The sequence below is a fragment of the Aulonocara sp. 'chitande type north' Nkhata Bay genome, linkage group LG4, assembly GCF_057382095.1.
Source record: "Aulonocara sp. 'chitande type north' Nkhata Bay isolate Kocher_YH1m ecotype deep benthic linkage group LG4, A_spYH_male_GT1.1, whole genome shotgun sequence".
Taxonomy (NCBI): domain Eukaryota; kingdom Metazoa; phylum Chordata; class Actinopteri; order Cichliformes; family Cichlidae; genus Aulonocara; species Aulonocara sp. 'chitande type north' Nkhata Bay.
In genome coordinates this window covers 4,833,765-4,857,051 of record NC_141347.1, presented here as the reverse complement: position 1 = coordinate 4,857,051, position 23,287 = coordinate 4,833,765, and the positions used below count along the sequence as shown (strand labels likewise).

The 23,287-nt window shown below is 42.5% G+C and overlaps 2 protein-coding genes across 2 annotated transcripts; both read right to left on the bottom strand.

Annotated features, from left to right (window-relative positions):
• Window positions 1-3,790: 3,790 nt before the first annotated feature.
• On the bottom strand, window positions 3,791-5,497 carry LOC147331809 (ferritin, middle subunit). The gene is made up of 4 exons (XM_086288079.1): window positions 5,170-5,497; window positions 4,609-4,755; window positions 4,306-4,431; window positions 3,791-4,201 (listed from the first exon to the last, which is right to left on the bottom strand). Exons 1-4 carry the CDS (start codon window positions 5,269-5,271, stop codon window positions 4,046-4,048), a joined length of 531 nt encoding a protein of 176 aa, XP_086144205.1. The 5' UTR covers window positions 5,272-5,497; the 3' UTR covers window positions 3,791-4,045.
• Window positions 5,498-10,159: 4,662 nt separating this feature from the next.
• Window positions 10,160-22,320, bottom strand: aldh16a1 (aldehyde dehydrogenase 16 family, member A1). The gene is made up of 17 exons (XM_086288078.1): window positions 22,035-22,320; window positions 20,762-20,861; window positions 20,507-20,633; window positions 20,263-20,420; window positions 20,100-20,177; window positions 19,373-19,560; window positions 18,652-18,810; window positions 18,410-18,568; window positions 18,082-18,238; window positions 17,858-17,933; window positions 17,514-17,619; window positions 17,081-17,214; window positions 16,813-16,986; window positions 15,641-15,845; window positions 15,353-15,538; window positions 12,863-12,988; window positions 10,160-12,724 (listed from the first exon to the last, which is right to left on the bottom strand). The coding sequence occupies exons 1-17, from the start codon at window positions 22,122-22,124 to the stop codon at window positions 12,551-12,553; spliced, it is 2,397 nt and encodes a 798-aa protein (XP_086144204.1). The 5' UTR covers window positions 22,125-22,320; the 3' UTR covers window positions 10,160-12,550.
• Window positions 22,321-23,287: the final 967 nt, after the last annotated feature.

The following is a 23,287-nucleotide window of genomic DNA, read 5'->3' as shown; positions in this document are numbered from 1 at the left end:
CAGAGCCTATCCCAGGTGTCCCAAGAGGCAGGCTACACCCTGGACAGGTCGCTACTCTGTCGCAGGGCTAACACATAGACACAGACAACCATTCACACTCGCATTCAATTTAGAGTTTCGAACGAACCTATCCCCGCTAACTACATGTCTTTGGACTGTGGGAGGAAGCCGGAGTACCCGGACAGAACCCACGCAAACACACGGAGAACATGCAAACTCCACACAGAAAGACCCTGGCCTGATGTCAGAATTGAACTCAGGACCTTGTTGCTTTGAGGCAGCCATCGTGACACCGTGCTGCCCTACCCCTGGATTTACTTACTTTAGTTGATCTGTACCAGGAACCCAAGAACTTCTTATTTGAGTTCTTTTTTCCTCTTGTTTCTGTACCAGCCAATCACCATCTCACTCAAGAAGGCATACTCATCTTAGACTATTTATTATCTTTATGCGCATTAGTATGTAAGCCTTTTGGCTTAACATGGCATTTCACACACAGTGGGAGTCATGCTTTCAGGTCCACAATGAATGACCGTCTTCATGTCTGCGGACGACAAAACAGACGTGGAGACGGTCATTCATTGAGGACCTGAAAGTGGTCGATCTTTCATGGGACGAGGCTGAAGATGTGGCTGCAAATCGAGCTCGTTGATGATCCCTTGCCGCCCAATGCGCCATCTGGCGCAAGAGGAACCAAGTCTAAGTAAAGGGAGTCATGCAGACCAACAAGGCTCATCTTTAAAATATGTCTCAGAACAGGTTCGTTCTAAAACACACCAAAGGTATTCCAACAATTTTTTAGCATAGCTGCAAGAGTTTGAAACCAGATAATATCACTATGTAACACATTCCTCAATCAAGGAAGCAGCACTTGTTTTCCATAGAAATCAGTTGTACTAAAAATATCACAGAATGAACTGAAAGTGTCAGAGCTATAAGTATGATGTGATGTTTCTGAGATATTATTACTGCTGCATTATGTTTATGTTGCATTTTATGTCTTAAGTGGACCTTCTTTTAAAAGTGTTTTTAACTATTTTATTTAATAACGGGCAGTTTGACCAACAGCGATACATCATAGTCATCATATTCATCCAGTTTGTAGCACTATTGTCCAGTCAGGATCGGATAACCATAAGAGGCGTTTTCCATGAGCTCAGAAAAAAACTTTAAAAATCTTTATATGTTTTAAGAAAAGGGAAATGTTCATTCTATAAAGAAAAACACAAATCAAGTAATTTCATCAGAAAATTTTAAATCATCACAAGTAGAAAAATGTGGTTTTCATTAGACAGCAGGGGTAAGAAAATAGTAAAAGAGTTAACTAAATACAGTACTATAATGTACTTAAGTAGAAGTATAAAGTACTATAAATTAAATAAAAAAATTAAGTACACGTGCTTCCATGTTTGGAAAAGATACATAAGTACACTAAAAGTAAACTTAATTACATGTCAGTTTTCAATGTAATTTAATTCATAAGTAAATTTGTAAAATGTTCGCATCAGGTCAAATAAAATTTGACCTGATGCGAACATTTGTGCTGGGTATGAACTTTCCGCACATTTCCTCAGTGATTAATTATAAATAAACCATTAATGTACTCAAAATTATTGCCTTGTTTTCATGATGGGTTTTTCTGTTTCTGCTTTTTTTTCCATTGTATGTTCCAACACTGCCAACCCAGCAGAAACCTCTGTTTCCATATGAGACAGCTTTTTTTCACTTAGGTCTTATAACTACATGTTATCATCCTGCATGAGGATTTGTGAATGTTAGTAAAACGTTATCACAGTATAGACAACAATCTCATAGCTTAGTATTCTGTGAAAGGACATCACAGAGGTCAAGATAAGAAAGACGAGCTAAAGACAGATCCAGAGTCAGTTTCCTGTCAACACTGACCTAAAAACTATAAGATGTCCAATCCAATCCATCTTTATTTATAAAGCACTTTCTGGGGTGGCTGTAGCTCAGGTGGCAGAGCAGGTCAGCCACTAACCAGAAGGTCGGTGGTTCGATCCCAGGCTGCCTCCTGGCTGCATGCCAAATATCCTTGGGCAAGATACTAACCCCGTGTTTGCCTACTGGTGGTGGTCAGAGGGCCCGGTGGCGCCAGTGTCCGGCAGCCTCGCCTCTGTCAGTGCGCCCCAGGGCAGCTGTGGCTACAACGTAGCTGCCATCACGAGTCTTATCTCTAAAGGCAGATCGTTCACAGTTTTGGATCTGCTACAGGAAAAGCACGATCTCCTCGAGGTTTACGCTCAGTCCTGGGTACATTCAGGAGCAGCTGATCAGCTGACTTGAGAGAGCAGGTGAGTGTATAAGGCTGTAGCAGCTAAGAGAGATAAGATGGGGCTAGGCCATGGAGGGCTTTAAAAGCAAATAAAAGAATTTTTAAATGAATCCTAAAATGAATGGGCAGCCAGTGAAGTGAAGCTAAAATAGGGCAAATGTATTCAAACGTTCAAGTGCCAGATAAAAGACGAGCTGCAGCATTTTGCACCCTCTGTAAACGAGTAATGTATGAATCACTGATCCCTATATAAAGTGCATTACAGTAATCCAGCTGAGTGCTAACATAGACGTGGATCACTGTCTCAAAGTGCTGCTGTGACAGCTGCCTGAGCAGCAAGAAGCTTGATTTTACAACTGCCTTAATCTGTCACGTTCAGAGGCCACTTTCAGCCCCAGGTTTGTGACAGTTGGCTTATTATACTGGGCCAAGGTATCTAAATACACGTTGGAGGTCAAAAACCAAAAACATTCACCTCAGTTTTCTAGTCATTAAATCTGAAAAAGTTAAGAGTTAAGCTTTAATGTCATCAAGACTGAAATAATGGCTGTATGGAATATGTGCCTTTTTCACTTTAACTTTATTAGTAATTAACATCATTTCACATGTGTGGTTCTTGTCAATGTTGAAGCTACAATTAAATTATAATTTCCCACAAGGGACTCAAGAACCTATGGAAGCCCGTTTCCGCCACTAAAAAAAAAAAAAAAAAGGATCCATAACTCAAAATTTCGAGTTATTTTCTCGAAATTTCGACATATTAACTCGAAATTTTGAGAAAAGCAACTCGAAATTTCGAGTTAGTGCTGCCAATCAGTAATCTACGTGAATGACGTCATTTCCTTGTTACCCGGAAGCTGAAGCCCTCAGCTACAAATGCTACAGCTAAGCTACCGGTATTACATCCAGTCGTGAATGCACAGATTGCTGAGTGTTTTCAGCCTGGCTTCACAAATGATGAAATCCCTGTGTTATTAGCCAAATCACATGACATTACTATCAGCAAACATACTTTAATTTGTTGGGATCCGTTTTTGAGTGCGCGGTCCTGCGCCATATGCTTCCGGGTAACAAGAAAGCGACCTCATTCACGTATATTTTTGATTGGCAGAGCTAACTCGAAATTTCGAGTTATATTTCTCGAAATTGAGAAAATAACTAATTTCGAGTTATGGATACTAGTTTTTTTTAGTGGCGGAAACAGGCTTCCATAAGAACCTGAAGCAATCTGGGTGTTATGAAAGAGGCATTTTGGTTCAACAACCTCACAGGATTTTTCCTCTTACACTTCCTGGCAGGGTAGAGAAATCCTGTAACAGTTTCTGAAATAGTTGGACCAGCCTATCTGACACCAAACTCCTTCTGAAGCCATTTGAACTGAAACACTATACTTAAATGCATTGTCTGTTGAATAGGCATACATCTGACAGAGCAGTTGATCTAAACTATAATAAAATGAGTCATGATAAGTGACTGATGCAGACAGACCAAAGATCCAGCTCAAAAGGTTTATTCAGATGAACAGATCAGAAACATTTCCAAATGTCAGACAGCTTAGAAGCAGAGCCATACCCTGATAACATCCATCTCTCCATGTGACATTTCACACAAACACCACAACATACAAGAACTGATGCCAGCTTTAAAGCCAGGAAATCAGGAAAGAAATCAGCTGGAGCAGAAGTGAGTTTACTTCAAAGCCTGTGTTGTTAACATGCTGACTCCAGGCTCACTTCTACGTCTCAGCATTTAGCTCTTGTCACCCAGAGTGTGCTTGTCAAACAGGTACTCTGCCATCTTGTTGTTGTGGGCATCCATGCGGGTGAGGTTAGTGATGTGGTCACCCAGCTTCTTGATGGACTTCACCTGCTCATCCAGGTAGTGGCTCTCCAGGAAGTCACACAGCTGGGAAAACAAACTACAGTTAACATTTGATGATTTGTCAAACATACACAGCATGAACTAGTTCAGTCTTTAACCCCAAACTCTTCCCTCCAACTCCCACTTACATGAGGGTCATTATGCTGAGAAGCCAGCTTGTGCAGGTCCAGCAGAGCCTGGTTGACATTCTTCTCCAGCTGCAGAGCACACTGCATGGCCTCCAGCCCGCTGCCCCACTCGTCACGCTCTGGTTTCTGCACAACAAACAATTCTGTTAGAGACTGAACACTTGTTTTAAGCTCTGTGTACACATTACACACTAACGCTAACAACAAGAGAACAAGTGTCATAACACTGCTCATTAATCCCAGTTTCTGTGTTAGAGACACAGTCAGGTATGTCACAGCAGGACTGGTTCAGTTTGTACACACCTTGATGTCCTGGAGTAAGACGCGACCTCCTCTCTTGTTCTGGAAGGACAGCAGCTTGTCAGCGTGCTCCCTCTCCTCATGGCTGTTCTCCTTGAAGAAGTGGGAGAAGCCTGGCAGGGCCACATCATCACGGTCAAAGTAGAAGGCCTGACAAATCAGACACAGGTTATTAGTACACAGCACCAATTCTTCTGCAAATACAGCATCGTGACAAACAGTTATGGAGACAGACATGATTCATCACCAATAGTTCAGCTGGTTTAGACCGAGGTAACTGCTGAACTCGAGACTAAAGAAAAGCCAAACGAAGCACGACGCAGCATTTGGGTTTTTCGGTGATGTGTTTGGGGTGAAAATACACTCCGCATCTGGCAACCTGCCCAACTGTGATAAACAACCAACAAACGAGCTGCGACTGAAATCATGCATTACTGAAATTAGCAACAACATACCGGACTTTACATTTAACGACTCTACTCCGTTCTCTTTGTCTAGCATTAAGCTAATATAGCTTGAGACTAAGGTTATTACAGACATCAGCATCACATGACGTGTTCTCACCATAGAAGTGTAGGTGTAAGACGCAAACAGCTCCATGTTCACCATCCGGTTGATGGCGGCCTCGCAGTCGCGGTGGTAGTTCTGGCGCACTTGGGACTCCATTTCGGCTGGCGTTTCTTGTGCTTTTTATTAACAAAAACGGTGCAAAAATAAAGCTTCACGTCGACTTTATGTGTAGTGTTCAAGTAGAAAAGGATTTTTCTTCCGAAGTGCAGAGTAGCTGAAATACAAAGCGGGACGAAGTCAAGAAGTTCCGTTCAAACACTGTTGAAGCAAAAACTCCTCAAAGATTTCTCCCCTGGTGTGAAACGGCACACTCGCGGGTCCCTGTATTTATACTCCACCGGAAGTGCTCGTGCAAGATGTGACGTATGTTTCCACCAATCACTGAGCCGGGGCGTCTGTACCAGCTGTGACTCACAGGATGAAGTTGCATTTTTTTCTCCTCCTGATTCGTAGAAATCTCATCATCCACTTTAATGTTTAATGTGACCTGCTGGGAGATAGTCACGTGCAATGAAAAAGCATTTTCCGTAGTTCAACAGGAAATAAGCAACATATATAAGATATTTAACGATAAATCTCAAAACGCGTAAAATCGCTTCTTTGTTTAATACGTACAATGCTGTGCAAAAGTCTTGAGCCAAAGCTGATATTTCTTTTTCAAGTAGCCAGACCTCAATAATTCCCAGTTCTGAAGGGCGTTTGAAGTTTTTATCTGGACAAGTTTTTTAAACAAATGTTTTTTGCTTGTTTAATAAAGGGACTTAAGACTGATCTTTGAAACATTCAAGCCAAAAAGGCACAAAACCCAAAGGTTGACCCAATTGTGTTGATATATAACAGAAAACTTTTTAAATTGCATCTTTAGGCGCTTTGTTACTTGCAGCCTGTCAATAAAACACACACATTCTTTTGTTGAATCAATGAAAAATTCCAAAAACAACCTGTTTAGACGGGCATTCGTTCTAACCAACAAGTACAAAAGAAGAACACTTTTGCATATTATTGTAGTTAATGGTTACATAAAAGCAGCATAAACTGAGGCAGAGTTACGCCATAAATCTAACACGTGACATCCAAAAACTGCTGATAATGGTGTTTACAACCAAAGAGTTTCTTATTGCATTGCATTGCTCAACACCACAGCACTGTTGGCAGACATTACCAGCAATAGTAGAAGCTCCCAGGCGGAAACATTACTACTGCTGGGTAACACAAAACGAAAACTAAGACATGTATACACATTTTTGTATTAGTCTGTTCATGTAAGAGTATCGTGTTAGATGAAACTTGTCCTTGAATAGTCTCACTGCAGCTGAGGTATAAGTGTAACACAACGTCACATACTCAATCCTTTCTATGTAAAGTGCATGTAGAAGTAAATCCACTCATGATATGTTTTTAATAGAAAGCCCAAAACACATACAGTAAGCTTTAATATTCATCTTCATGTAATCATAAATATCTCTTCTGTACGTTTATCTTTAACTTGACTTTGTCTTTACATCAAGTCAAGCACTACAAGACAACACCTACAGCGGTGTGAGCAGTACTTTCCCACTGTGCCCGAGAGACCTGCCAGTCTGAACAGGTGTGCTGGTAATCACGTGTTCCCAGCACGAGGACGGAGCCTGCATTTTCTTTGCTGCACCCTTTCAGCTTCATTTTCTAATAATAAAATGAATGAAAGAACATCACTAGACTTGCTTTTAAGCAGTTGAAATGACAGAGAAAGCCTACTGATCTACTCTTTCTTTCCCAGTGAATAACTTCCACCATGTCTGCTTGTCTTAGAGTAATTGATACCTTCCTGCACACTAAGGAGAACATATGTAAGCCTTTTGGCTGAACGTGTCATTTCACACACAGTGGCAGTCACGTAGGCCGACACCGCTTGTCTCTAAAATATGTCTCAGAACAGGTTTAGTTCTCCTTATGATTTGCTGTAGTGTGTGATTTTAGCTGACACGTAATGTACGAGAGTAAACAATACCTCTCTCAAACACATCAATGATATTGCAAAGGTTACATCTTATTAGTTTGACACATTTTAAATAGTGGTACAAAATTATGGGTTTTTTTTCAAGGTACAAGAAGGTGATAGTTTTGTTACTCGCTATCTACACAGTATATATGTGTTTGCACATCTGTAAATAACTCTCCTGCCACGATGTTGGAATTATAAAAGCAAATGCATGTAACGAATTCTAAGGACGGATTTATTGTAGGACAGGCCATTAATCACACTGATGATTATTAGTTATGACTTGTGGAAACATGCGTGGGATTAAATAAGCGTTTCCTTCTTCTTACTTCGTTTTGAAAATGTTGTTGTTATTTTTTCCTTATGTTTCCTTTTGTTTGTTTGTGCTTTTTTTGTAGTTGCTGTTGTGTAATTTTAACATGTTCAAAATAAAGCCACATTACATTTTTAGCATAGTTGCAAGAGCTAGAGACATCATTACATAACACATTCCTCAGTCAGAGAAGCAACACTTGTTTTTCCAGAGCGTCAGAGCTACAGGTGTTACATATGATGCATTTATACCTGTAGACGTTTAAGTTGGAGCTGTTTTAACTGTTTTATTTGCCAATGGGCACAGCAATCATCATATTCTATAAGATTTGTCAGTAGCGGCGCTGTCCAATCAGGACCATGTACTAATAAGAGACATTTTCCATGACCTCAGAAAAAAAAACTTAAAACACCTCTACATATATTTCAAGATAAAGGAAAATGGATTCAGAAAAACATAAAGGTGTTAATTTTGTCAGAGTATTCAGAATCAGTGGAGAAATTTGTAGTTTTTGGTACGGAGCAAGGGTAAGAAAACTGCAATCTGAAAAGTTATAAAACTGTTAAATAAATAATGACCTGAGTAAAGACACCAGTTCCTGTGTCATATTAAGAAATAAGGAAGTAGACATAAAAAGTTCCATAAAATGAAAAAAATCAAATACATGTTGTATTTAATGCCAGCCCAATAGATAGCTTTGTGTTCACATGGCTTTTATGTCACTCAAGTCTTATAACTAAATTTCATCCTGCAGTAAAAATGATTGTTAATAAAAGGCTTTCACAGTATAGAGACAACAATCACATAAGTTAGTGTTCTGTGAAAATGGAGGAACCACAGAGCTGAAAGGAAGGAAGGACGAGCTAAAGACAGATCCACAGTCACTGCTCACTTATCATCGTACTAAAAAGCACTGTAAGCTGTCCTGTGTTGACGATACTTCACCAACACCTGCAACAACACATAAGCACTCGTCATCAAGTGGCTACACTTGCTTTGTTTTCCACTCTCATGCTTAACAAAGATGACAGAGCAGTTCAGACAGCAGCTTTGCCATCTTTATTTTGTGCACTCTCGTGTAAGACGATGAGTCCGGGTTGTACCATCAGGTTCAGCTGAGTGTTGTGCGATGTCATCGCTGTGAGTCAGCATTCTGCAGCCGCCAGCACCCGTCTTCCTTTTTCTCTGTTCTGCTTTTGTTGTCACAGGGCCGTGAGAGGGAGGACACCTCGTGATCGCATCTCATTGTACGTTTACCTCAGTGCTCTGCTGGATGGGACCGGTTTGGAAAAACGAACAAGGAACAGAAAGTGTGAACGAAGGAACCAAAAGTGTACTTGAGTTACCGAAACTGTTTTTGACCAGTTATCTGTGTGAACTAGTAGTAATTAATGAAAAGAACTGTATTCATACTTTCTCATGTTTGTTAGGCACATTTGTTCAACTCATGTAGGCATGTAGACGTGGTGAAGATGGTTCGCTGATGTTCAAACCGAGGATCAGAAAATGTGATTTACTCTGAATGTGGCACGGCTGTTGGTGTCAGACTGGCTGGTCCGAGTATTCCTGAAGCTGCTGACCTGCTGGGATGTTTCCAACCAAGGTTTATTTAAAGGAAAGAAGATATACAGTGAGCTGCAGTTCTCTGGGTTAAAATGCCATGTTGGTGTCAGAGGTCAGATGAGAAAAGTCAAACTGCTTGAAGTTGACAGTAAAGCAACAGTAATTCAAATAATCACTTGCAGAATAATATCTCCGAACACCCAGCATGTCAACCCTTGAGCTACAGCAGCAGCAGACCACACCAGGTGTCACTCCTGTCAGCTAATAACAGGAAACTGAAGCTAAAGTTTTTGATGCATGCATCCAGCAGGATAAACTATTTCACAAAGCTCAGGTCATCGCAAACTGGTTTCCTGAGCATGACAGTGAGTTCACTGCACTCAATATCAATCCAGTCGAGCACCTTTAGGATGTGGAGGAATGGGAGACTAGCATCATGGACGTGCAGCTGACAAACCCATCGTGTCACATGGGCCAAAGTGTCTGAGGCTTGTTTCCTGCACCTTGTTGAATCTGAAGAAGTAGAGATGTTCTGGAGACAAAAGGGGGCCGAGTGTATATCACCAACTCACAATGGTTGCCTCGAGGCACTTTTACAAAGGAAAAACGCTACAATAAGAGAGAAAACTCTAACAATCAGAAGCACTTGGATACAGTGGAAAGAAAGAACTCCCTTTTAACAGGAAGAGACCTCCAGCAGAACCAGGATCACAGTCACAGTGCCACAATCAAACATATGAGCCAGTAGGTTTACAATGTGCAGTGGCGGCGCTGCTGTTTTCTTATAAAAAATAGATAATGCAGGAAGCACATTTATATTTCTTTAACCTATTCCATGCATAAAATAATTTGAGACGCTGATCAAATCAGTAGTCCGGATTTATTCATTTAAGAAGTGTTGATGCAATACGTGTAGCAGAGAAAAACAGCTTTCAAAGAATCTACAGAAGAATTCTGCAACAGCACAGACAGCTGTAGAAACATAGCTTAAACATTAGAAGCTAGAAAAGCTAATGTATTTGTGAGTAATGGGAAAAGAAAACAATAAATATACATTTCCAGACAATCGTTTTCTTTAAATATTCGTTTTTAAACAGACACACTTGACATTTGTTTGTTTTATTTCACAATGTGAATTTGGAAACAAATGAAATGTCACTTGGAATGTTTTTGCACGACAGAGTCAGATTTGACCTTTCATGGCTACAAATTACAGTATTAATGTACAGCAAAAGACACATGACACAGGAAGTTGGATCCATGTACTGCTGCTTTTTGTTTGTTTTGCTGAGTCACTGACAGATCTGTAAGGCTGACGCGGCTTCTAGTTGCAGAGTATGCATAGTTCCCCCCAGCTGAGATATTTCAATGGAGAACTCTTTTCAGTGCAGTTAAACTGGACTCCCTTTGGTGTGATTTGATTGCTCAGATGCGAACAGCATAATTAGCACCAAGATGCAGACCATAATTCTTTAGAAGCTCCAGGAGTGCAAACTTCAGCTAAATGCTTGTTATTCTGACACCGGGGCAAATCACACAAACTGTAGCTGCTTCTGGCAGCTTGAGAATAAAGCAACAAACACTCTCTGGAGTTCAGGGTTTTTATACGGGGCACTCACAAGACCGTTCTGAATGAACAGCGGACGACAGAGATGCAGTCCAAAATTTTACATTTTGGGTGGACACTTTTCTTTGGAAAATATCATTAGATTTTAAGTCGAAGGGCTCTGCACATTTGATTTGTAGTAAACCAGTAAGTAAAGAAATACATCATAGCTCCACAGAACATTTGCAGGCATGAAGTGTGCAGGAGCCGCCCGAGTGGTGCACTGCGAAGCTCGATTAAATCCTCAGTCAGCGATGTTGAGCTTAAAGAGTTTCCTGTGTCACAAAAGTTGCTCTCTTTCTACTAAATCACCATGGTAACTTATGCTGAACACAGCCCGGTGCTTTGGTTTAGAAAGATCCTGAAGTAAAACATTTTCTCTGGATCCGTTCTTTACAGCGTGTTTTAAGTACCTGCATGATTGTTAAGCCAGACTTTATTAAACTGACTGAATGAAGGCCAGCTGTAAAGTTACAGAAGTGCAAACTGCAAAAAAATGAACAAATGTTTTTATACTTCATTCAAATCTGCTGCCTAATCTTATGCACGTAGCTGGATTTGCAGCTACGACAGGAGGAAGCTGAGAACCAGCGTCGAGGTTCCTGTTATCTCCAACTGGGCTTTTAGGTTTTGTCAAGCCAGCGAACACAAACAACGGCTAGCTGTGTTGAAGCCTCTGATACCCGCTGCTTCCTATACGTGTAAGGTTCTGTTGTAGTTAAACCGCACATCTAATGTGTGTTTTAGTTGCTGTTTAGAAACAGGAGCCACAAAGGGTTTTTTCGAGGACCTCTCAGCATACGTCACCAGATTGGAAGTATTTTTTTGGCTTTTCTCTCAGAAAAACTTTAGTACATAAGTGTTGCTGTATTGTCAAAAACAAAATAAAAAATATATATATTGTTCACGTTTATCTGTATTCACTCCTGATCACTGAGAACTACCTTGTGAGCGCCCCCTGCTGTGACCTTTTCTGAATTGCACCTCATTTCTGTCTGTCTTAACTTCTGAGCAGGAAGTGGAATGGCCCCCACAGAACACGCTCAAGCCCATAACACAACTTTATCTATTTAATATGCACTGACCCTGCAACACAGGCGCAATAATCTGAGCCAAAGTTCTCCTGAGGTTTGTCACGGTTCACGTGGATTATTCGTTAACGTGGAAAGAAATGTGAACATGACCTACTTTGAAATAACTTGTGATACCTGATCAGACATGTGAGGGTTAATTAAAAAACGCATAACAGAGGTAGAAAATCAGCAGGGTTATTATCATGATAGCCTGTTATGACTAAAATAAAGGAATTACTAAAGAGCAGCTGTTGTTAATAAACCTGCAGGTTTATTGTTTTGACTAATCAAGCAAAACGTTGCAGTAGTTCTAATGGATGTTACTTTGGCTAGCATTGTTTTTTATATTTATTTAAAAACCAAAATGACAAACTCAACAATGAATCGATTCTTCTGACGGGCAGCTACTGCTCTGCTCGATAATCTTCAGTAAACCGACATACATTTAATGAAAACAGTGAAATGTTTTTAGGGTCTCTGCATTGACCGTCACAGGGACGTAAAAGGGAAAAACCTTTCGTCTTAATCACAGTGAATCGCCACATTTTCCATTTTAGGATCATTTTTAAACCATGTTGGCAACAAAAATCAGCTCATAAGTCAGCAACACTGTTAACGTGTGAGCTGCATTGAATCCCTCGTCTGTCTATTAAGTGCTTTGTGTCAGCCATTCCTAATATAATCTCAAAATGTAATTTAACATCGAATGTTTTTGCTTTTAAAAGCCCTCCTCCCCTTCTGTCGCCGTCTGGCCTGTGATGATTTCTGCTTTTTCAGGTCACAGTCAAACGCTCCATGATCCAAACTGTAACTCTGTTCCTTCTTCCTGCCGTTCTGTTTTAAGCTGTAGGAATCCACACACTCTTCCACTGCACAGCGCTTCTCCACATTTCTTCCAGGAATGACGGACGGCACCGAGTCCAGTCTAGCTCCCCGTCTTTCCCTTCCTGGTCCTCACACAGGCGCAGGGTTTTTAGCGGACTAGTGCAGGTGTACTGGAGGTACTGGCAGCCCTGCAGCAGGAAATCAGAAACAGTGAAGTGAGTGTAGGCGATTATATGAGGCAGGCCTAATTTGGGAGAAGGAAGTCAATCCTACACTCAGGAGCTCAGTTTAATGCAAAATGAGTTAGCTAAAAGAGTTAGCCTCACCTCAGCACTGCCCCAGTACCAGATGGCCTTGATGACACTGTGATTAGCCAGAGCCACAGTCAGCTGGTCTCGACTTCCTGTAATAACGTTTACCAGACCTGCTGGCAAGTCCGAGGACTGGAGCACCTGAGAAAGAGGAGAAGGAAAAGGTGCAATAAAGATAACAACCGGTTTTTATGATTCACAGTGCTTTTTAATGCAGGTCAAGCTGAGGAAACCGAAGACTTGCTTCAACTCTGCAGTCAAGTTTTCATCTTAAATGAAAACAGATCTGCACACAAGTTCACACTGACAGCCTCGTGATCGACTGCAGCTTAAGCTGCGCTGACCAAGCACTTTTAATGCTGACCAACTTAGAAAAACTGACTAGGCTAGAAACAGGCCCGCAACATTAAGGTACAATTTAAGACTTTCAAACTCTCCATTAGGAAGCATTATCTAACCAACAGTCCACTCACCTACGTCTTTTTCTTTCTTTTTTTTTGCTTAGGCTGTACAAAAACATTTAGGCACCATGTCTTACAATAGCAGGCCAACCAAACATGTTCTGGGGGAACTCAGAATAGATGCAACACTGAAAGGATCTGGAACTGCACATAACTAAAACAATCATGACACTATAAGCAGACTTTTCTAAAACCTTTGCACATTATTTCCATTTGAGTAAACAGCTGTTCTTTCCAAGGTTTGACCTGATTAAAAACATCTTCAGAGCTTCTTTGCAACACGTAAAGCAAAACACGTGCATGCATGTTAGACGTGACCTGACAAGGTCAGCCGCACAGAGCTGTGCAGATTTAGGGATTACCCTCAAACAGCTAGGTGCAGACATGTAACACTCATCCAGTGATGATTTATTTCAGTTCAATTCATTTCATGTGTTCAACGCATGAAGACTCCTTTATCCTCGGCTCACATCCCTTATGCCTGCACAGCCTGTCCTCAAATTATTATTAAGAGGCTAACACTTAGACAGATCACTATTTACCATCACACCAACAGCCACTTTAGAGTCACATGTTAGCTGAGCCACAAGCTCAGCTTCATGGTTGTTAGTATGCTCGTTGTCGTGACCGGTGATCAATGGCTACGAGGACTGTTCACAGAGCTGGTGAACGGCTGTAATCACAGCGCAGAATGACATACTGAGAGACTCTTCGTGTAATTGGTCTCTTTGGCTACGTTCACACTGCAGGCAAAAGCGCATCAAATCCGATTTTTTTGACCCTATGCGACCCATATCCGATCATGCTATGACAGTGTGAACGGCACAAATCCGATATTTTCAAATCCGATCTGGGTCACTTTCGTATGTGGTCCTGAATCCGATACATATCCGATGTTTCAGAAAGCGACTGCTGTTTGAACGGTCAAGTCGCATTAAATCCGTCTTTTACGTCACTGACACAAGACAGACGCCAATTATCAGCACCGGAGAAGCGCCCGATAAGACATCGCGAACGCTTCCTGGCCACCCGGTGAAACTGCTGGGAAGACAACGTCGGAGAAACGTGAACATTTTATTTGTACTACATAATCTGCAGATTCTGACAGAAACCTGCAGCTATCCTTTGAAGCACCGCTCCTCTCTTAAACAGCAATAAGGATCATTATTAGGTTATTTACATTATTATGTAAATAACAAAATAACTTAAAGCAAAAATTGGGAAACGTGAAGTCCGAAGTCTTTATATTAAGGCCATCAGTCAAACAATATTGTTTGCTCTGTGTCTAAACAGAGCGCGTTGTGTGTGACATCTTCTTTTGCACATGCGGGCCGCTTTGAGCGTTCACACTAGAGCTCGTTTGCTGTCGCATTTTATCTGTAGTGTGAACGAGCAGACAAAAAATTCGGATTTGATCAAAAAAATCGGAATTGAGCATTAAGACCTGCAGTGTGAACGCAGCCTATGACTCCCTGCCCAGGACGTGCACCTCGAGTGTAAACAGAGTGCAGCGTCCTGAGCAATGTGAGCAAACTGCTGCAGTAAACGAGAAACGCCAGCAAACGTGGCGGTGGACACAAAATGGACAAAAGCCTTTATTACTATTTTTGCTTAACGGCGCTTCTTATCACGTCTGACTGGCGTTTCTGCGCGTGCATGATTATGTCATGCTGACGACTGAATTTAAAGTAAATCGACATGCTCACACAGGTGCCCGCGCATGTTTAAAATGGCTGCAGGGTGGCGAGCCTTTCCTCTAGAATGACAGCAGCTCTGCTTCTGACCCACACAGTGTACTGACATTCATACAAACCTGGGCAGACTTTTCTTTTTGTGTAGACTTTTCTATTCACTTGTACAATCACTAGTTTGACCCCCAAGTTAAGACGATATTCAGGTCAGCTGCCTCTGAATAACAAAGACGTATTGCTTCAGTTCGTGTTACTTTTGTTCCACCGTGTTTGACTTTGTGTTCCGACTGAAACATGCAACTTCTTTCTAAAGGTTCCCTGCCACTTGCCACGCAGCACATTTATACACTTACCTTAATGAATGCCAAGACAGGCAGTGGATACTTTTGACTGGGGACCATAATAACAGCATTGCCTGTGGCAATAGTTGCCCCAAGCACGGTTACCATGGAGAGGAGGGGATTGTAGTCAGGTAGGACGACCCCCATGACTCCCAGGGCTTCAGGGATGGAGAGAGCGGAGCCAGAGTTTGGCATGGGCTGAAGGAGAGGGAAACAACGAGCGATCAGACGGCCTCAGCTGATACTTTTCTATCATGTTTCAGCATCTTTAGCAGCTTTGAGTAACATGAAAGGTCTCACCAGCGCTCCTCCCTGGACTTTGTCACAGTAAGCGGCCCAAACGCTGAGCCTGGTAATGCTGAGCTCCACCTCCTCCTCAGCCTCGTCCACTGACAGGCCGGTCTGTGTGTTGATTGCTGCAGCTATGTCCCGCCTCTTCGCCTCAAGGCCCTTGGCCAGAGAGTAGAGTGACTGGGCACGTGCAGACGGGCTCTTTTTCATCCAGCTGTAAGAGACAAAGGCATTCAAAGAAATACAACAATAATAATATAAATAAAACAAAAGCCTGATGCCATTTGTTGGGATTTATGTGTCCGTCAGGTTAAGCTTCATTACGTGGATAAAATCTATCAACTGTTAAAGACTGCCGATGAGTAATGGCCACACGTCCTGCTTCACAGCTTGTGTTTGTGAGATTTCAGTGAACTCTGTAAGCAGTTTGTGTCGAGTTCATGACTCTGCACTTTGTCTTCTTATCTGTTCCCACAGTCAAGTTGTACATTGACTGATGGCAAACGCACACAGCCCGGCCCTACAGTAACCAGCTGATAAGAGCAGATTAAGAACACAATGTTCTACATGGAAGGCTCAGAGGACTCATCTACATGTTGTGTATATGGAGTAAAATGTAACAAACAACATTAAAGTGGATCTACGCTGCTCAGTTCACTCTCCAGATTTCTGCTTTGTGACTCTACTCGTCGAACAGCCTCGTCTGACTCCAAGTTAAAAATATTAACATTTCTTTAGTGGCTCTGTCGTAGACGCAGAACTTCATTTTAAATCCTTCAAGGTCTTAAATAATCACATCTTAAAATCCTCATATTACCGTAGTATACCAACAAAGCACTCTGCTCTCAGACCGGCAGTGTCTCAATGCACAATCAGCTTTCAGCCCTTCTGTGGAAGCAGGTGCAGGTGTGGGTCTGGGAGCTGAACCCCGTCTCCACTTTAAGAAAAGACTTGAAAGAACCTGTGAAACCATCCAGAAATACTACAGGGATGATTTGTACCTACGTCATTACTTGATGGCTTTTCCACTAATATAGTGACTACATCTTGGAAAATCTGTGCAGTTTCATAAACTCTCAACAGCATCTGTTGTGCGAGTACACAAACCTCAGTTGTGTTTGTGGTTTTTTTGAATGACCTGTACGTGTTTGTGAACACGTACACGTAGTTTGCGCTCTCACCCTGGCTGGACTTTGACAGCAGCCTCCACAGCATTGCGAACGTCCTTCCGGCCCCCGTCTGGGCAGTAGGCCAACAGACCACCACTACCACCTGGTGGCTGCACAGCCACACTGCAGCCAGACACTGACTTACATGCTTTACCAGCAACAAACTGCAGGTGGGACTGAGGGGCTCTAGAAAAACGAAAGAAAATGTAATGATGCGATTAGTGCTGTGCAACACATTTTTCCTGCAACATTTACCAGCTATAATGCTTCACAAACATACCTGGCAGGGTCCGACTCAGCAGGAATGATAGGTGGGGACGTTTCTGTTCCGAACTGCGTGTAGTCCATGGAGACGGGAGAGGAGCGAGGAAGAGGGGGGGAGGAAGAGGAGGGGCGTAGAAACTGGTACAGACCCTGACAGGATAAAGAGGGGATATAACTATCGAGTGATTTATGTGGGCGTGTTTAGTAGGGATGTTTTGCACTGCAGGAGCTGGTGTCTATGGTGTCTATGGAGCTGGAGACCAATAAGAACCTCATATCTAAAGACCGAGGTTATTAGTGCTGCGGGGCTATATGAGCCTAACAGAAAATACTAAACTAAGGACGGTGAGACGACACCCAGGGGACGTTGAATTCAAACATTGAACTACAGCAGCATGTGCAAGCAGTGTTACTGATCCAGGCTCTGTCGGCCTGTCAAAACAACAAACCTCCTGTCCTCCATCGGTGCAGGTCCCGCTGTCTTTGTGACCGGAGACGGGCAGACAGGGGTCACAGATGGAGTGGGAATTCACCCACACAGAGCCAACTGACAACCTGGCAGGACACGAAGAAGAAATATTCATTTTAAAGGAAATAAATATGAATGTTAGTACTAAATGGACAGTCACGAGATGTGAAGCCGACCATGAAAGTCAATGTATTCGCTTTACACCGAGCACAGGTGGTTGTGACGAAACGACTGTATATGAAAGTAAAAAGAAAAGTCAACAAAGAAACGAAGAGAAGGAGAAAGAGGAAACAGAAGGACAGAGAGCAGAGAATGCAGATGCACCTCTGAGCTGTCTCCAGAGCGAGGGTGAGGTCTTCGGTCCAGATGGATGCTGCCTGACCGTGAGGACTGTGGTTCCCTGCACAGGGCAGAAAATGTTACTCCGGCGCCTTGTTCGACACAGGCCCAGGTCTCTGATTACGATGCAAATGCAACCCTTTAAAAAACCCTCAAACCTTATTCACGTTGGTGTCTTATAGGAGACGTTTTCACATGAAGCTTCTTACCAAGAGTCACGGCTTCTGTGTTGCTTCTGAAGGTCATGAGGGGCAGCAGTGGTCCGGGACAGGGGTTGAGCACACATGGTGAGGAGGGGGCCACCCCACAGAGCACAGTGGAAGGATACTGGGCACCTGACGTGGGATCAGCACAGGACTGAACCAACTGAGGAGAGATCATTTAAAACTGCTAGTTATGGGCAGTAAACTCAGAGGAAATGAAGACAAAGTGGTGCACACCATCAGCAGACGAGTCTAAGGGAACCTTCAAGTTCGTTGAAACTTTTCCTGGCATTAACATTTTTAAACCCTGATGTCTCAAAGTCTTCTTACTAACCGTGGCTCCCAGCTGCTGAGCCTCCTGCACAGCAGCATCCACCCGTTCCCTGTCTGCCTCACTGGGCAGGGTCACACATTTCATCTTGGCCATTCGCAACCGGAGATGGGCAACAACACTGTCCACCACACTCTCCTGCACACACAACACCCAGAAGACCTGCAGGCAGAGGGGAGTCCCGTCAAACAGGCTCAGGGATGCGTCGCTGGAATAGGAGTTACCTCGTCGCTCTATGAGCGTACCTCTTTCTTCTTCCTGAAGGCGGCCTCCATCACCTCATCCACGGCACTGTTAATGTCTGCCGACTCAAAGATGATGAAGGGACAGGTGGAGCCTACGCACGGTGACACCGCCACAGGAACTCCCATCCCTGCTGTGGCCTTACACAGCATCACTCCGTCCTCGAAGAGCAGGGAAACATTTTCTTACACACAGCTCAACCATTTGGACTCCATTTCACTCACTCTCACAAAAACACACACAGTCGTGTTTTCATATCTTAGTGGGGACGTCTAATTGACAATGCTTTCCCTAACCCTAATCATCAAAAAGCAATGCCTAATCCAAACCTCGCCTAAGCCTAACAGTAACCCTGACACCAAAACCACATTAAGAGTCTCAAAAATGCCCTCAAACTCGAAGGGGCAGGCATTTTGTCCCCATAAGGCAGGGGTGTCCAACTCCAGGCCTCGAGGGCCGGTGTCCTGCAGGGTTTAGATCTCACCCTGGGTCAACACACCTGAATCACATGATGAGTTCATTATCAGGCCTCTGGAGAACTTCAGGACATGTTGAGGAGGTCATTTATCCATTTAAATCAGCTGTGTTGGCTCAAGGACACATCTGAAACCTGCAGGACACCTGCAGCTCCGTACCCCTGCCATAAGGGCTGTTGGTCCCAGTATAGTAACATTCCCATTTCTGGTCCCCACAAAGACATGCAAACATGGCACACAAACACACCTCCTTGTTGCCGCAGTAGTTGACGTAACTGATGCTGTGGTTCTGGGCCACTTTGACACCCAGTGTTATGTCACTTCCTGTTAGCACATTAAGAGCCCCAGCAGGAAGTCCTGCTCCTGTAAAAAGCTGAGCCAGTAGTAGTACTGGGGGGGCCGTGCTCTGACCGGGGACAACCACCACAGAGTTGCCTAGAAGGAAGAAGCATTCATTTATACCTCACAGCTCCTCTGACACCACAAATAAAGATAGAAAACCTAAACGATTAAGATGATAACAAATTACAAAAAGAGATAACTGGCTTCTCTCTCATGACTAATCTTAAGCTACACATCTTTGGCCTTTGGATGAATTTTCTGGTATTTAATAAATTTATTAATCAACTAAAGCATGAATCGATGAATATAACCACAGGCTGCAGGGCTCTTTGGTGGTTGATGAGAGAAGTGCTTTGATGTTTTTCCCATATCAAAGATCTGGATACATTTGATAGTAATTAAGATCTAACAGCGGACCACAAAAACCAATTCTGAAAAAGTTGGGACACTGCAGGAAAAGTAAATAAGAACCAAATGAAGCTCTTATAAAATAGTATTTCATCCCAAATGTTTAAACTGAGACATTTCAGTATTTCACTTTTAAACTCAGGTATTAAGACGATTTTGAAATGTTCAGATTTGATGTTAGAGTCAGATTAGGGTTCAGCTACAAACATCAGTGTGTGTTTTACCCATAGCCAGTGCTGGCAGGACTTTGAGCAGAAGAGAATAGAGAGGACAGTCTTTCGAGGTCACCACTGCCACCACACCTGGAAGATAAAAAATAAGAAAAATTACGAAACACCACAATAAAAAGACTGAGAGCATTTTGTAAAGATAGCTGAATTCACTTACCCAGAGGTGTCCAGTCAGTGAGGAGTGTGTCTCTGAGCTGCGCCCAGCTGCTGTAGAACTGCAGCAGCCTGACCAGGGCGGCAGTGGCGCAGGAGGCCTCACAGAGCTCACACAACTCTGAGAGACACTGGCCGTGCTGCCCGAGGACACTCACCAACCTGTTAGAGGACAGAAATTCATCTTTATGTTAAACTGGTGGCTCAAAAACAAAGCAGCGAGGTGTGTGAAGGTGTGTTTGTTGGACCTGAGGAGCACTTTGGCCCTTTGGTTGCAGCTCAGGCTGCTCCAGGACTTGAAACCGTTAACAGCAGAGGAGGCACACTGGGAAATATCAGCTTCTTCAGCGCATGCTGTGCTGCATACAATACTTCCTGGAGAGCAGGCAGGCAAAACACTGAGACCATCATTATCATTAGGATGTTTGTAAAAAGTCTGAAACACTGACTTGTAATGAAGAGGTTTTAACTTCTGTGTAACTGTGTGCTTGGGCTGCTCTCACCTTTAGAATCAGCCAGGGAGCAGCTCCGCCCGTCTGCTGAACAGACAAATTTACCGTCAATGAAGAGACCCAGAGAACGGGAACGATGCTCCAGCCAGGCCTGATGAAGAAGAGAGGGAACAGGGGAAGGATCAGCTCCAGAACAGAGAGACCAACACTCCCACACAGATTCAGTTTTGTTAAAAGGTTACTGCAGATTTATGAAAATCCTTGAATTAAAATAAAAAAGTCTTGCTTCCCTTTTATCAAACCGTGCCTGTATGAGTACAGAGGATGAGGATGCCGAACATCTCAGACAAGCTGTTATCTGGAGTCTTACAGGTAAAGGAGGCCCTTCTAATGTTTTTGCAAATCTAAGCATTTGCATATAAGAGATGTGCATTATTTTGAAAATAAGAAAAGAAAACTACAGTCTATCGTGCTCTCAACATTTTAAATCCACAACATGTTAACATCGTCATTAGCACACTCGTGAAATTATGGCCTGCAGATGAGCAGCACCCAAAACCAAAAAAACCTTTTTACTGGTTGAAGAGACCAATATACATGGCAGTGACTGATAAAGGCGGGTAGGCAAAGTGAAGAGTGTCAGCTATTTACAGACTGAAGACCAAAGTACAGAGCTCAACTCTCTGCAAAGCACCAACGGCATTTTTTAGCAGTGTGTATTAACTGAGCCGTGGTGCTGGTACTATGGTCTCTCATGCGCTACATGATGTGGGCTGTCAAATGACAGCATGCTAGTGGTTTGAGTGCTTCTCCAGTAATTTAGCACTCTTTGTAAACCTTCAATGTCCTGACAGCCACAAAAACCTTTACACAGCTGTTTGCAGATTAGCAATCATAGACTGTACACAGAAGATGGGAGTAGCCAGCTGATTTTACTTAGTTTTAGCAGGCCTGGCACCATGAACGAGGGGTAAACCTTTATTGAGAGATCCCATCTTCTACATTTGGTATTTGGCAGAAGCTCCTGTTAAACTCTTTTCAAGTTCAGGTAAAAAGAGGAAACCCCTACAATGTTTTTCACGGACTACGGTGGGATACGGACATAAAAAAACAATCTACATGAACAGTAATCCCTCGACACATTATAATGTAATTATGTGTCTAGTTCTGTCACATGTTTGTCTTGTGAGGTACACTGGGCTAACGGTTAAGCAACTTCACGAGTCCAATAACTTATATATAGGTATCCGCTAACTCCGCAGCACAGCGTGCTGTGAGTAAGTTTAGTTTCAAAGCAGTCTCCGAATATGAATCTGAACGTAACCTGTGCAGTAGCAGTGCTAGAAGTTGCTGCTGGCCCGTACTCCATGCTTTGGAAAATCTCGTACACTGTCTTGGTGCTGCTAACAGCCATAATAAGAAGAAACCACTGTGGGAGCAAATCTCGCCGTCGCTGTGCGTGGTCGTTCTTGGATGGAGTTAGGAAGAATACGAAGAGAGAAAGCTGGCAGAAGGGGAACTCGAGCGTCACTCCGACTCTGAAAGAAACGTGCTAGCTTCCCTGAGCTGCCAGAAACGCGCAGATCGATACGTGAGAGCGAGAGGATTCACTCCTCCCGACTTCCGCTATTGTGTGCGCTAAGTTCACCAGAACACAGATAGACCGTACTAGGATGTATGGACACTGAGAAAATGAAAATAACCGTTTTTAACTTCGTAAAGCACAATCAATCCAGTTTTTAGTTTTAGTTTTTTCAAACTCATACAAATTATTGTAATAAAACGTGTGACATAATTTCAAAATAAAGCCTAATTTCCGGTGTTTGTGCCAAAAACTGATTTTTGGTATTTGCCAAAACTGATATATAACTTGTTGGTCTATAATATGTGAAACATATGTCAAATGTATCCGCCATGACTGATATCAAGTCATCTTGAGCCACAAACAACATTATTGTAACAAGGCAGAAGCTGCAATCAGTTTTTGGCAGTGACTTTTATATATCCTTTATTTATCCAGTTAAGAAAATCTTGTTGGCATTAAAAATGTTTTTTTAAGGTTAATCTGCCCAAGAGGACAGCAAATATTACAAACAATATCACAATAGTTCTGTAAACATATTTTAAGTGGACAAAAAGGACCGGATTGGTTACAATATCAAAGAGTTATAAAGATACTTGAAAAACATGTAAATTTTAAAGTTTAGATTTAACCCCTGTGTAAACCCTGTTCACCGAAGTCTATTTACCAACGTACGTAAAGTTTAAAACACACACACGCACACACGGAAACATTCGGTCACGTGTCCAGTCTGTCATGTAGCTAAATAAAATAATAATAATTTAATTTTAAAACAAAAAGTGATTTTGAATGATTAAAAAAATGAAAATCAATGATAATAAATGAGGGGCAATTCGCTTTAAAAATGACTCATCACATCTTAAGAGGTTATGGTGTTACATTTTAAACTTAAATCACTTTTTTTAAGTACATGTGTAATTGTGTTGTCTGCCGTTTTGAAGACTTCCTCCAGTTAAAAGATTCATAGCAACAATACAAATTTGGTTTAAAGACGC

Bases quoted from the DNA above. Each gene is read 5' to 3' on its own strand.
- LOC147331809 (XM_086288079.1), bottom strand. From the start codon at position 5,271: ATGGAGTCCCAAGTGCGCCAGAACTACCACCGCGACTGCGAGGCCGCC. The intron at 4,756-5,169 runs GTGAGAACACGT...CTGATTTGTCAG, and splicing joins CTTACACCTACACTTCTATG to GCCTTCTACTTTGACCGTGA. The intron at 4,432-4,608 runs GTGTGTACAAAC...TTTGTTGTGCAG, and splicing joins TCTTACTCCAGGACATCAAG to AAACCAGAGCGTGACGAGTG.
- aldh16a1 (XM_086288078.1), bottom strand. From the start codon at position 22,124: ATGGCTGTTAGCAGCACCAAGACAGTGTACGAGATTTTCCAAAGCATG. The intron at 17,934-18,081 runs GTAAGAAGCTTC...TGCCCTGTGCAG, and splicing joins CACAGAAGCCGTGACTCTTG to GGAACCACAGTCCTCACGGT. The intron at 15,539-15,640 runs GTGAGACCTTTC...CCTCTCCTTCAG, and splicing joins AAGTCCAGGGAGGAGCGCTG to CCCATGCCAAACTCTGGCTC.